Source organism: Lepisosteus oculatus, chromosome 3 (assembly GCF_040954835.1).
Source record: "Lepisosteus oculatus isolate fLepOcu1 chromosome 3, fLepOcu1.hap2, whole genome shotgun sequence".
Classification (NCBI taxonomy): domain Eukaryota; kingdom Metazoa; phylum Chordata; class Actinopteri; order Semionotiformes; family Lepisosteidae; genus Lepisosteus; species Lepisosteus oculatus.
Window position 1 is genome coordinate 12,241,295 of NC_090698.1, and position 13,938 is coordinate 12,255,232.

Genomic DNA, 13,938 nt, shown 5'->3' on the forward strand with positions numbered 1-13,938 from the left:
TTTTGACTGTTAACATATTAGTACAAACGACAACTCTGCATTTACCTTAAGATCTTTGGTATTTCCAGAGGGCAGGTGGTTGGGGTCCTATAGCTAACTACTGCTAATTTATTGCTGCAGGCCCAAGTGTTTAGGAAATGACCCTGATGCGGTTCTACTGGTCTTTACACAGCACAAGTATTCACACAGACAACTAAACCAGAGGCCAAGACTGACATTAACACCTCAGTAGGAATAGGGGCAAGACACCTCCAGGAAGTCTGATGTGATAAAAGAGCTCATTAACTGTGGTCTTTTCTCCAAAGATTAGCTAGAGAATCACCTCATAACCACTCAAGAGTTTCTGGGGCATCAGCATTAACAACATGACTGAATACTTTTCACCAGGCTCCCACTGTGCCATTCTTTTACATCATTCTAATGACTTACTTCCGCTCTTTTTTCAAGTGGGCTCGAAATTCATCGCTCTATAGTCGCTCTATAGTCAATTTCGAGCCCACTTGAAAAAAGAGCGGAAGTAAAATCATTATCTTTCAACATCTAGACCAGGTGTTTAATTTCATAGAAACCATTCTTAAAATCCTAATAGCCCAGCTCCATGTTACACATCAGCTCATATAAAATGCTGTTGCCTTGCGTTGTAAGTTGTGACAGTTAAGTTTCTGTGTCCGTTTTTGACCTAACCAAAAGTTGACACATTACGCAGACAGACAGGGAAACCCTTTCAGAGAATGAACTGAACTTTAACAAGTACGTTGTTTTGTCTGTGCTCTTTTTAAGCACAGCGTTTCTCGGGATTAGAAAAAGGAAATTAGGTTCCATCTTAAAACCGGCGACTTGAGGCAAGCCAACAGAACTTGGCTACTTTTTGTTTGGCAAGACGCTCTTCAGTCAGGTTGTCTGTTGTCTGCCGAGCGGTGAGGTAATTTTGCTATGGGCGGAAGCGAACGCGTGGGCTGGTGTAAGTACTCGTTGTTGGAACTACCTTTTTCAAAGCCCTCCCTCGCTCGCTCTGCCCTCCTCCTACCACACTTTAAAAAACCGCGAAAGACCTTCAGTTCCAAAGAGAGACACGGTTGGAGCTGCTGATACTACTGACTTGTAGAGGGTGCCGGAACGATGTGCACTGAACTTGAATGCGGGATCTGCTACCGAGCGTATAGCACCGGTCGCCGCTGTCCCAGGGAGCTGAGCTGTCGCCACACTTTTTGCGAGAGGTGCCTGTTCACCTTAGCCCTCAGTCCCAAACACCTCTCAGTAGAGGACGAGACCCGGCGAGAGGACCCCCGGTGCGACACGGCGATCATTGTCTGCCCGCTTTGCCGGCGTTCCACGTCGGTCTCCAGCCCCTCCGGCGTCCGGCGAGAACTCCGGGTGGACGAGGCGGTTTTGGAGCGGATGGAGGTGGCCGGGGTGCTGCACGGATACGACGGTCAAAGCGATGGGGAAGACGCCGAAGAAGAGGGAGCGAGTGATGCTCCTCCAGAAAGAGACCCCTGTGGCACAGCCGGAGAAGAAAGCGACGCCCCCCTGTCCAGAAAAGGCAAACTCTGGAGGTCCATCAAGCGCTTTTGGAAGAAGTGCGCGGGCACTAGCAGCGGCACACAGCGTGGAATCCGTAAGTAGCCGCGAAATGCACGAACTGCTTCCACGCAGTGTAACAACACACAGATACAACTCCTCCTGGCTAACTGCGAGAATATGCCCACTCTCGCTTGGACTAGCTTACATCACAGCCCTTGCTGTACAAACGCAAACCGATCATTTCGATGCCATTTATAACTTCATTCTAAATTATGTGTTCCTCGAGTTAGGCTATAATGTTCAACACATAGAATCCTGTGTAGGCTTTCTAAACGAGGTATCCTTTTTCACAAGGTTTTTCAGCTAAGAAAATGTTCATTCATTTGAAATAAGGGCGGGTCATGCGAGAAAGTTAATGTACACTAGGTCCTACTATAGCACAGAAACTTTGGACCTGTGACGTCAGTGTAGATGGCATTCGTGATATTTTAACAATTTTCTAATGGTAAAACATTGCGCCGTCCCTGCTTGAACGGGCTGTGTAAGTATGCATACGGATATAAGAGTTTTAGCTCCTCTGTGATACATTTATGACTTAAATAGAAGCGTAGGGATTAAATAATAAATACTAAGATAAAGCACAACCGGACAAGCCCGCGTAGGCGTACTCCTGCTTCCCAATTTCTATATTTGTTCCAGAACAATAGATCTGTGGTTTAAATGTTAGTTCGAGGAACTTTAATCTCACGGTTTCTCTGTCTCTACAGACTGCACATCGGAAGACCTGAAGGACATAGCACTGATGACTTGCTACACGATGATGTGAGCGTACATAGGCTGATCACTGTCTCCACTACGCCGCACAGCACCTGTCACAACACGGTTTTCTAACTTGTGGTGAAATATGCACCAGAAAGCGTCCTGGAGATATGCCTGGTGGGTCGGGACTGCTTGGACTGTTTGCGCTATAGCATTGCGTTATTTTCTTTAAGGCAGCTGTCAACCATTTTCAGTGTTTCAAGCTCTCAGAATGAGAATGTTAAGTACAGATACTCACAGGAAAGTGGGATTCTTCAGACTGCCAAGACAGCGGTATAATTGTACTACGATCAAGTCACGTTAAAAGGTTAATTTAAAATGAACTAAGAGACAAGAAACAGAAACTAACCTTAATTCACATTCTCAGAAAAATGCGTTTAGAAATTACCGTGTATACACGTAAGCACTATATTTTTAGAGATGTTAGTAAACGCTGGCTCTGTATAGTCTAACAGAAGTGATGTACAATGCGAAAGGGTCCGACTTTATTTGATAACAACAACCTAAAGCCTTGGGGAAATATTTAACATCCACACTAAAAGTAATTTTAAGAAAGGTGGTATTTTATATTCAAGATTTCGCTGATTTAGTTCGACAGAACCACTGTGGAAAAGTCGCCCTGTAAATCAGTTTTTCAAAGTATTTGGGGGCTCTGAATCGACTCAGTGATGTAACTGAGTTAGAAGCGAATCTTCCATTGTGTTTGTGTCCTTAATATCCCAAACGTTAACTGGCAAGAGTTCATGATGTACGTGCACATTGCTTATACTTCAAATGGCAAGTTTGAGAAGGTATCTGTGTGCACTAGTCAAGTAGAAGCCACTGAAACCCAGTGGTATTTATGTCTCCCGTGGGCAAGACTGCTTATTGTGTGCTGAAATGTACGCTATGTTTATTCAGACATACGGGGAAAGCCAGCCGCGAAAGTAACATGACGTCAACGCCGACCTTTAGTCTAAACTGTGGAATGTGCAAGGATGACGTTGAGGAGAAAATTTAAACGTGAAAGCTGTGAGACTGGTTTGTGTGGTCTTGTCCTCCTCTTTGTGTCATCTTCTTGTTTTATAGATGAAGCATTGTTTGACAAGTATGTAATTTAAGTTACTGTATATAGGTATCGTAATTTATTTTGTTAAAGGTGTGTGCAGCAATATTTGTATTAGCTAAATATAATTTTGTAATAAAAATGTATTTTTAAAATATGCCTACGTTGTTGTTGTTATTATTATATGGATTTTAATATTACAGCGCCAAAGTCCCGTGCGTCTTTGAGACGGGCGCTTTCGGCAAAACCCGTTGCTCTGAGCGTTGCTCTGGATACCCGCCCCATTAGAGAAAAATCATCCATTTCCTACCCGCTTCATCCTATACAGGTTCGCCCATTTCTCGTATTCAGACCAGTATCCCCTGGAAATCTGTTTCCAATTCCCGGAGACTCACGCGCTCCCCAAACCTTTCCAAAACATCTAGTGTATGTTTGTTCCTTCGGGTGTTTTGTGAAGGCCAAGAATGACCAATATTGCCATTAGTTTTCAGAACACTTCATGAATATTCGAGGAAAAAACAAAAACAAAGATCACTTCAAACCAGCCTTGTGCCCGTGTCTCCTAATTTCATGCCTCATTAAATTGTTTATTTTTGTACCAGCAAACACTTGTGTTGTTCAGCACTGTAGAAGCCATTTGAAACTACAAAGGCTGAGAATGACATGGAGCAGTTTGAAGGTGCTTAATTAATCAATTCAGCATATCCACACAGGTTTATCAAGGTCCGGAAGTGCTCATTGCAAAAACATGTAGTATAATGTACTCCTCATAATTCAAATTGTTCAAATGCCAAGAGGATGATGTCAGAGCTCAGTTTGAGCAGGTGCTGACCGGGTTCACTGCAGTCAAGATCTGCTTTAGTTTGATCTGGAGCTGATTTGGTACTGCACTGTTAGGTTTAATTTAGGAAATGATCTAGCTTAGCTAATACACTGAGATTGATGTTGTCACACGTACTGAAGCTTCTGAATGGACCTACTAAAATGCATCAACTCAAGAAAAAAGTATGGGACACAATCAAACTGAAATATAGCGTAACAGCACACATAGCATGACTCATAAGAGTTTTATGGTAAGAGTGGTTTCATGTAAAAAATATGGTCATTATCTTTTACTGAACAATACTGCACTAAACCATCACTTTATCTCAATCTGTATTAGGAGAGTGTTAGACTATGACAAAAATGCTGTGAAGGGAATTCTAGAATGTAAGGAGTTCCATGTCATTTTAAAAACAAATACCTCTTTTTAAGACTTTACTATTACTTCTGACCTGAGCTATATCCTTCCATTTTCCAACCTCTTTATCCAATACCAGGGTTCATGGGGAGCCAGAGCCTATCCCAGCAAATAATGGCCAGAAGGCAGGATACACACTGGACAGGATGCCAGTCCATCACAGGGCAGACACTCAGATACAGACACACATACACATTCACACCAGGCCCAATTTTCCCAGAAGCCCAGTTAACCTCTCAGTATGTTTGTGGGCCATGGGAGGAAACCCACATGAACATGGAGAGAACATACAAACTCCACACAGATAGAATCCTAGGAATCAAACCGAGGGCTTCACTGCTGTGCTACTGTGCCACCACCAGAACTTGATCATAGCCAGTAATGTCAAGGCATACTGTATGTATCACAACATCATATTACAGCTCATTATTTCCACTTGCTATTGTATCTGAGATTCTCCTTCTGTAAAAATGGGTAAAACTGACACTTGCACTGAACATAGCAAGTTTCCTGACTCCAAAAAGCAACATACTGTATCCTTCTTTAAAAACACTTTATCTTTTAACTAAGTTAAAAAATAAAAGTCATGCTCAATGTTTAACTTATTGATCTGAAGTTAAATAGCTATCAGGTTATTTAGGGATATCTTTACCACACACCACTGTGGGAATGTATGACTTAAGGTGTGGGCTTTGCCTTTATGCATTCATATCACGCCTGGCACCAAATTGCTCAGGCTGCTGCTTGTGAATGTGACTCCAACCAGCTGGTCTGCACAAGCCACAATGCAGAACTCAGCCAGAACGATATCTGTGTTCTGATTCACTGGGGCCTTTCTAAGAGCCCAGTCAGAACAGCTGTGCTTTGCACAACTTAAAAATACGTGGGTTGACTGCACTGATATCCATGGGGCATGAGGTGGAAGATCATATGGAGACCTTGGGACTGATCACAAGCGTTGCTCATCCGCATGAGATAGGAAGCATCTTAAACTAATACCGTATACTGCTGCAGAAAATTCACAACAAGCACAAAAACTGCAGAAGAAATATTCAAGAAAGTAACGACTGATTAATTACGACCGGGAAAGTAACAAAAGGAAGAAAAATCTTCAGGGTGATGATGTCATACAGCACCTTTTTGTATTTTAATATTACGTAAAATAGGGAATACACGAGGAATAAAAACAGCGACCCCTGTTTCTCTTGTAACGAGACCAGCTGTACCGCGACATTGCGCAGACCACACCTGGCAAGCCTCGCCACCGCCACATTATAAACCGTGCAGTTAGTCATACATTCCGGCCTGTTTGTTGCTGAGTTTTTAAACACTCCCTTAGTAACCACGCACAGGGAGGCCCGTGACCGCCCACAGAGAGGGAGGCGCTGTGAAAACTGTTTGAAAACAAAACATTTGAAGATAATAAGTTGGGAAAACTGACACACCTAATCTTCAGCAGTTTTCAGCTCCCTGATAAAAATTAGAGGTCAAATTACACCCCTCTACAAATGTTACAATGTACATTTTCGAAAGTATTGATTTATTTCTTTAGCGACTGAGAATAACGCGCTGTGTAGTGTAGTTCGGGTCCGTGGTGATTATTGTATTCACAGGTAGTGGCTAAATCTGAACTTTATAGACCTTAAAGAGTTTCACGTGCATTTTCACATGTTGCTGACTGAGGTTTTTATTATACCTCTTGTGATCTCTGGGGTGTTTTATCGCAGTCAATCCATTGGTTTCGGATAATTAGGCTGTTTATACTGTCTTGCCAGTTCTGATACTCTTTTTTTATTCACTTTGCACTAGCAACAGACATAAATTGTAACCTTTGCGGTACGGACTGGGAGAGGATAATATTGTAACGCATACGGCCATCAGGGTGTGTAAGAGCGGTGACGTCGCCGCCCTTCCCTGTGATAGCAGGACTACAGCTACTGGGCTGTAGAGAAATCTTTCTTTGGCTCACCGGGCTGGGTCCCTGCTGAATGAGGCGGGTGTCCCGGGTTCGAGCCCCCGACGGTGCAGGGCCGACCTAATGCGGCAAGGGCACCCACCTGAACACCCGTTGCGTTACAATACTATTGTCAAAAAAGTAATTAAGTAGTTTCTATTCTGAATAGAATAAAACATCAATGTGACACGTATCCAAACATATTACCAACTGTTTATTGGTGTTTACATCAAAATGTTGACAAATGTTGTCATCTTTCAAAACTACAAAACACCGTAGTTCAATATCAATGCGTGTGCTGTTTACAAAGCGTTAGCCGAGGAAAAATAACTTTTCTTGTAGTACAAATGGTTTAAATTGCCCTAGAGGTTCTGAAGAACATTACAATCATTTAAACAGTGTGTAAAACACGAAACAAGTACTCGCACAACACGAAAAAAATGTTATTTTTAATATGCGTATACTTTAAAGGTTGAAGTAAGACGTCGTTATACAAGTGAACGCTCAAAACCTACTAGAAGTTGATAATATTACCATTTTATGCACCCTTGGAGAGATCCTGATCCGCATGTTTTATCGGAGCTGTAAACAGTGAGAATTGATAGGGGCAGAAAAAAAAACTACTTGTATTGACAAAGTAAAGCTTTTCAGGAGCAGAGCTGGGGACTCCAGACAGACCGGAGGCGCAGCTCTCTTTCTCCGCTGTCTGGGAGACAAGCCAGTTAGCCACCACGCCCCACACTACAAGGACAGGCATGAACTTCCCCTCCCTCAGTACTGACCGGAACAAAACGACCTGCAAGATGTTTGTTTTGGCCTAGAACCTTCCTTGAACTGTCTTCGGCAATGTAATATTTTGGATATCACAATGACATAGACAGTACAGGTTTCTTGGCCGAAACTACGAAAAGAAATCATTAAAACCCAATTTAGACTTTAGTGAAACAATATCTTACGGGAAAGGATCAGCAAAAACGTTGAACTACAGTATATAGTACTTACAGTGTTGTACAATATGAAAGAAATAGCGTAAGGTTTTGTCTGTGGCCGGTTAAAAAACTGTGCAGTCTGCTTTCGTCTGTTTTGATGGATGACAAAAAATGTTGCGTGCTGTGTGGTGGTGACAGCTCAGACCTCTAAATTAAAAAGTGCCTTATTAACGCATGTTAATTGGGTGAAGACATAATATTAATTTAAACTTCTTGTGTTGGGTAAAACTGTTCATCAACATTGGGGATTCTGGGGAGGAAACATTAGAAAAAGAAATAAATGGAGAAGTGTATCGATGTCTCGTTGTGTTCTCGAAGTTTCCGAGAGTTTTTTTTTCTTGGAAACTTTGGGTTTGTTTCTCAGACAGGAATCTAAGGCTTTTGGGGAAAACGGGAATATGGATCCTTATATACACTGTACATATTAAATCAACGGACTGCACCTGAATTACCCTTTAACCAGAACTGCGAGTTTGTCAAAAACAAGATGTTTTGTTCATTGTAGGCGCAATTAGAATATTTGTGGTTTGGGTCTGAAGAAACCGAATGTAAATACAAGGGAACTCCCTGCCTAGCAACATCAGACACACAACGCGCGTTGCCACGGAAGTGGGTCGATATTTATCAGTACAGGCTGACAAAAGTATCTGGATACCAGACTGGAAATATCGGTTCTAATTACTTCTCATGCTGGACTTGTAAAACAGTCAACAACAAGGCCCTTTGACAGCCATGCCAAGGGATGACAACAGCTTTTTTTAAAAAAAATTCATCGTTCTAAAATTCCCAGTTTAAGTTTAATCAGGCACTACGATGTTCTGTTGTTATTAATTTAATTGTTAACAATTAAATGTGTTCATGCATTTTGGGATTTGACAATTTGTGCTAATACGTGTTACCGTTACCACAATGTGTTTTTCTTTTTTTTAAATCCTCCTGCAATTGCTCTTCTTGCCTTCTCTCTGATTTTGGTGACAACTACCTGACTCACCAACTGACTGATTATAACAAAACAACATCACTTTATTGGCCCTATACAACTTCTTGCATTAGGAATTTGTCTTCTCACATACCCCAGCTTGCTCTCCATGAGACACACAGACAGGGAAAGAAGCTTGGGGTCAGAGCGCAGGGTCAGCCATTGTACAGCGCCCCTGGAGCAGTTGGGGTTAAGGGCCTTGCTCAGGGGATCACCAGAGAAGGATTCCTCTACCGGGTACGGGATTTGAACCGGCAACCTTCCAGACACAGACGCAGATCCAGATGTGTCTAAGGTGTCACACCTGAAGAAGGCTCCACGGTCGAAACGTTGTGTTTTCTTTCTTCTTTTTTCAGCATGGAATAAACCTATTACTTGTTCTTTTGTTGCTACTATGTCTGCTGGCTGACTCCGACGCTGAACTAGCTCCGTGAAGTTGCCCCCGCAACAAACTGCAAAACGATTTAACCAACCTCATTCGTTAGTGCTGCATTTCTGCCGGTTCTTACCTTTGAAAATAGCGTTTGTGCTGCTTTCGTCAACTAAGTATATAGTACCTTGGGTTTTCGGATAATCACGTGACCGTCTACAAGGCGGTTTAAAGGTACCAACACACTCTGTACATTTAATTACTGGATGTGATGAAAACAACTGGTTTGCGTTTTGTGCAATTTGAGCCCTGTGGAGTAGATGTTTTACATTTCAAAAGAGCGCCTTCCTTTTCGGAGTATGACGCAAATACAGAGGGGTCACGACAACCAGATCTGTAAATTGAACAGATTTCTGGTACATATTCTGCATCTCAAACAAAGACCTCTTTGAAATGAGTAACTTTGATCTTCTCGTGAACGTTAGAAGAAGATTGCACCAAAACGAATTGCACCCGTTGTTTTCATCACATCAAAAAGAACCGAGTGTGTTGGTTGCTGTTCGAAGAGGTGTTAGTGGGACCACTAGGTGGTATTCACCCCGCGGTATGTGTGGGTCCTAACGCCCCAGGATACTGACGGGGACACTACACTATAAAAAGGTGCCGTCCTTTGGAAGAGACGTTGAACTTAGATCCTGATTGTCTCTGGTCATTAAGAATTCCAGGGCATTTCTCAAAAAGAGGAGGGGTGTTCGGGCCAAATTGTCCCCTGGCCTTTACCAATCATTAATACACCCGATCTGTGAACTGGATTCATCACTCTGCTCCCCTAAGCAGACAGCTGGTGTGTGGGGAGCGTACTGGCGCCCTGTGGCTGTCATCCAGGTGGGGCTCTACATTGGTGATGGTGGAGGGGAGAGTCTATGCCTGGTGTGTGAGTGTCTAGAAAAGCATTATTTAAGTGAAAGGAATTATTAACTTCTCATTGAAAAAAGATTTTATGGGGATGTAAACAAAACGTGTTTTTATGGCAGGAAGCCATCTGTTTCGTTCTGTTATGTTCCAACACACAGTGCTACTGCTTGAAACAGTGCAACGCACAAATAAACACATTGGGAATAATAACACACGCGCTGAGGGCTGCGTAGGAAGAACATAAGGTAACAATCAAGTGCTTCAGAGTGAGTTTGTCGAAAGGCTGTGACCGCACCGCCCTCTGTTGGGAAGAAATTGCAATTGCTACACCTTCTCAAAGCGCAGCAAAACTGCTGGGTAAAGCGAAACTACCACAAAGTCAAAGACAGCTGAACCAGACATAGCACACTGCTTACCCGAGAATCAAGCATTAAATTGTTATTATTATTTTATAAAACACCTCAAAATAAAATATTGGAATAACGTAACAGTATATTCATTATAAAGACCACAGTAGTAAAAACATGAATTAGAAGGGAAAAGATGGAAAAACGTGTTGGGTGTGCTACTTTTATCGACAGTTTCTCTATTTATGTTTTTATGTTTTTTTTTATTTTAATATCTTTGCTAAACATTTGTATAGGTCATTTAATCACCAGGGTCTACTGGGTGACAAAATACAAGCAAAAAGTAAGGCAAAAATTAATCTATTATGCACAGATTTCCAATACCATGAGAAATAAAAATTGCCATCTACATATCGAATGATACCGAAAAAAAACAGCAGTACAATCTGCGCACCTGGACTCAATTCTTGACCCTGGAGACGCGCAGAGCGTCTGAGGTCCTCGTGCGCCCGCTTCAGCCTGCTGCTGTCCAATCGCCGAGCTCAGCCAATCAGCGCGCAGAGAGAACTTAAGGCGCTGAGCGCGGCTTTCCTCTAGTTCCTCTCCGAGTTCTGCCATGGAGAAGTCTGGGGGCAGTGGGAAAGTGTGGAGTCTGTGTGCCTGGCTTTTTGTGTTGCTGGATGTGGCTCTAGCCCAGAATCAGAAATGTCTGGTGAGCGATAATGACAAGGTGGTGTGTGGAGACCCAACCGTCACGAGAGCCGACTGTGAAGCAGGAAACTGTTGCTTTGATCAGACAAGCCAGAGGCGCTGCTACTATGGGAATGATGGTGGGTTTGTGTAACCTGAGCACTTCAGAGCAGGACTCCTTTTTTATAATGGGATTGAATCCAGCCTTTGTATCCCCTCAGTGACTGTGCAGTGCACCAGGGATGGTCAGTTTGTGGTTGTGGTGTCCAGGAATGCCACCAGCCCTCCACTGAGCCTGGACTCGGTCAGTCTGCTGGGGGGTGGCAGTGCAGCCTGTGGCCCTGTTGGCACCACTGCTGGCTTTGCCATGTTCAAGTTCCCAGTCAGTGCCTGTGGCACCAGGATGAGGGTGAGTTGCAGCCAGTGTCTTGTTCCCAGAGTGCCAGTGTGTGCAGGCTGTGCCTGTCATGTCCCCACCCCTGTTCCAGGTGGAGGCTAGTGCTGTAGTGTATGAGAACCTGATGAACTCCAGCTTCGAGGTGAGGCCGGGACCTGATGGCTCCATCACGAGGGACAGTGCCTACAGGTGGGCAGGTTGCCTTCTCCTTCCTCGGCTCCCCTCGGCCTGTGCCAGTTCCTGATGGCTGGCTTCTTCCTGCAGGCTGTTCTTCCAGTGCAGGTATGCAGATGATGAGCTGGTTCCTCTGCAGGCAGTGGTCTATACGGTCTCTCCACCCCCTCCAGCAGTGTCCCCAGGACCTCTCCGTGTGGAGCTCCAACTGGCAAGAGGTACCTGTGCTGAGCCTTCAGCTCTGCTCGGCTGCCCTGCAGGGTGAAATAGTGCTCAAGCTCCCTCCTCCTCCTCCTCCTCCTCAGGAGAGCAGTATGACTCCTACTACAGTGAGGGTGACTACCCTGTGACCAAGGTCCTGCAGGATCCTGTGTATGTGGAGGTTCACATCTTGCAGAGGACGGATCCCAATATTGTCCTGACGCTGGGAGACTGCTGGGCCACTTCCACCCCAAGCCCTCTGAGCCAGCCCCAGTGGAGCCTCCTGGTTGCTGGGTAACCTGTCCTCCTGTAGCTCTTGCTGGATTCCCCACTGCTGACCCCTGCTGGCAGAGCTCTCACCCTTCTCCTCCTGCTGCAGGTGCCCATACAGAGATGACGACTACCAGACCACTCTGATCCCTGTGGGCGGCTCCTCAGGGCTGCTGTACCCAACGCACTACCAGCGCTTCATGGTCCGGATGTTCACTTTTGTGGACCCTGCCTCCCAGCTCCCCCTGAAGGAGACGGTAAGGAGCCGTGGCTGGGAGGCACCAGCTTGATCCCCGAGGGCAGCTGACCTTCTCTCACCCCTGCTCTGCTCTCTCCAGGTCTACATCCACTGCAGTGCAGCAGTGTGCCAGCCGACTGCTACTGACCGCTGTGTCCCAACCTGCAGCAGGAGGAGTGAGTACCTGTCGCATGTCGGCTCCAGTGCTCCAGCTGAGGGGTACCTGTTGGCTGCTGAATCCTGGTCGTCAGTCCTCCCAGCAGTTCTTCTGTTCCTCTTCCAGGAAGGGCAGCTGCTGCAGCACGCGGGGGCTCCTCCAAAGACACTGCAGTGGTCTCTAGTGGAGAAGTGATCCTGACTGCCTCTGAGCTCCCAGCCCAGGGTGAAGCGCATCGGCTCTGGCCTGAAGGTGAGAGGCTCCACTGTGTGAGCGGTGTTGGCGTGTTGCTCTGGCTGTGTACTGACTGCTGCCTGCTCTCTCCTCAGTGCCCCAGGTCTTCAGCTATGTCTTGCTGGCAGTAGCTGCCTCCACTGTGCTTGTGGTCTCTGCGCTGCTGCTGGTAGCTGTGTGGAGATTCAGACCTTGTACACAGAACAAAGATGTAACTGGAGCATAATAAAGGGAGAAGTGAACTCTGGTCCTCCTCAGCCTTTTTCTTATTCACTCTCTTAATGATGTCTAAGACGCTTACAGCTGCTTCTTTCTAGAAGGAATGGTGGCAAAAACACTGCTTAACAGCTCAATGTAATGATTATTGCAGTAAGAGGCCTTTTCTGCATCCAGCTCTGAAACCTCTTCCAGAACCACAGTCTGCTCCCTCTCCTTCGTCTTGGTAATCTGACCACTGAGGAAGGTCATTAATACTGCAGGTGCTGCTTGGAGTCAGCGGCAGTGCTGTTCCCCTTGCAGCGACTGTAGGGGAACTGACTTCGTACCTCCACTTACTGCGGCAATACTGCCTGCTCCTCACACAGGACTGATGTCACGCAATCCAGGAAGTGGCTTTAGAGCGGGATAATCTGTGGTCTTGGCTTCTGCTCTCTGGAGAGAGAGGGAGGTGGCGGGATTGGACTTGGGGTACCTGGGAGGTCATTTGGGAGATACGGATCCATGAACAAATATATAATCAAAGTAGTTTGAGTTTCACTTGTAAACATCAACATTATTGATCACAAAAGTCCCATTTGAAAGGGAATTAGTGATGGGGGAGGTGCAGTGGGCAGTATTACTAAACTTTGGTCATCTGTATGTCGAGTATAAAAAGTTGGAATTGGTGATTAATCATGCAATTGAATATTGCGATCAGCATAGATTATTGGCACTGCAAATATTTTCGGCTATATTTGCTTCGATTACAATTTGAGAGACTTTTCTTCCTGTTAAAAGCTCGAAGAGGAACCTTTGGGGATTTTTAACCAATCTCAATTCACTACGTGATTCGGAAGCCCTCATCTGAAAGAAAAACGAGGCATTAACTTTTAAAGATTAAACCTTGCTGAACGTGCAATAAGACTGACCTCTTTCAACTTGTATTTTAAACCACCAGCGTACGTGGTAATTATTCTAAAGCAGTACTTTAAATGTCGAAAATATTAAACTTATTTTCTTAATGTGTGCGATTTCAGCCCGCAGGCACAGAGTACACGTGTTCTCTCATCTGGCTGCAGCTCCTTCATCAGCGCCAACATCGCAGGCTTCTCGATCACACGCCTGCTTACGCGACACTGTCTCATTCGCTTTCTGGTGCTCTAATGTAGCGGGTTTGTCTCTGCAACACGACTAATC

The 13,938-nt window shown here is 44.8% G+C and overlaps 2 protein-coding genes across 2 annotated transcripts; both read left to right on the forward strand.

Annotated features, from left to right (window-relative positions):
- Positions 1-1,045: 1,045 nt before the first annotated feature.
- LOC102690862 (RING finger protein 227) lies at positions 1,046-3,547 on the forward strand. The gene is made up of 2 exons (XM_006627327.3): positions 1,046-1,618; positions 2,292-3,547. The coding sequence occupies exons 1-2, from the start codon at positions 1,120-1,122 to the stop codon at positions 2,348-2,350; spliced, it is 558 nt and encodes a 185-aa protein (XP_006627390.1). The 5' UTR covers positions 1,046-1,119; the 3' UTR covers positions 2,351-3,547.
- A 7,251-nt stretch (positions 3,548-10,798) lies between these two features.
- LOC138237251 (zona pellucida sperm-binding protein 4-like) lies at positions 10,799-12,785 on the forward strand. Its single transcript, XM_069186836.1, has 9 exons — positions 10,799-11,012; positions 11,094-11,281; positions 11,361-11,458; positions 11,534-11,661; positions 11,749-11,938; positions 12,024-12,171; positions 12,253-12,328; positions 12,436-12,561; positions 12,639-12,785. Exons 1-9 carry the CDS (start codon positions 10,799-10,801, stop codon positions 12,767-12,769), a joined length of 1,299 nt encoding a protein of 432 aa, XP_069042937.1. The 3' UTR covers positions 12,770-12,785.
- The last annotated feature ends 1,153 nt before the right edge of the window (positions 12,786-13,938 follow it).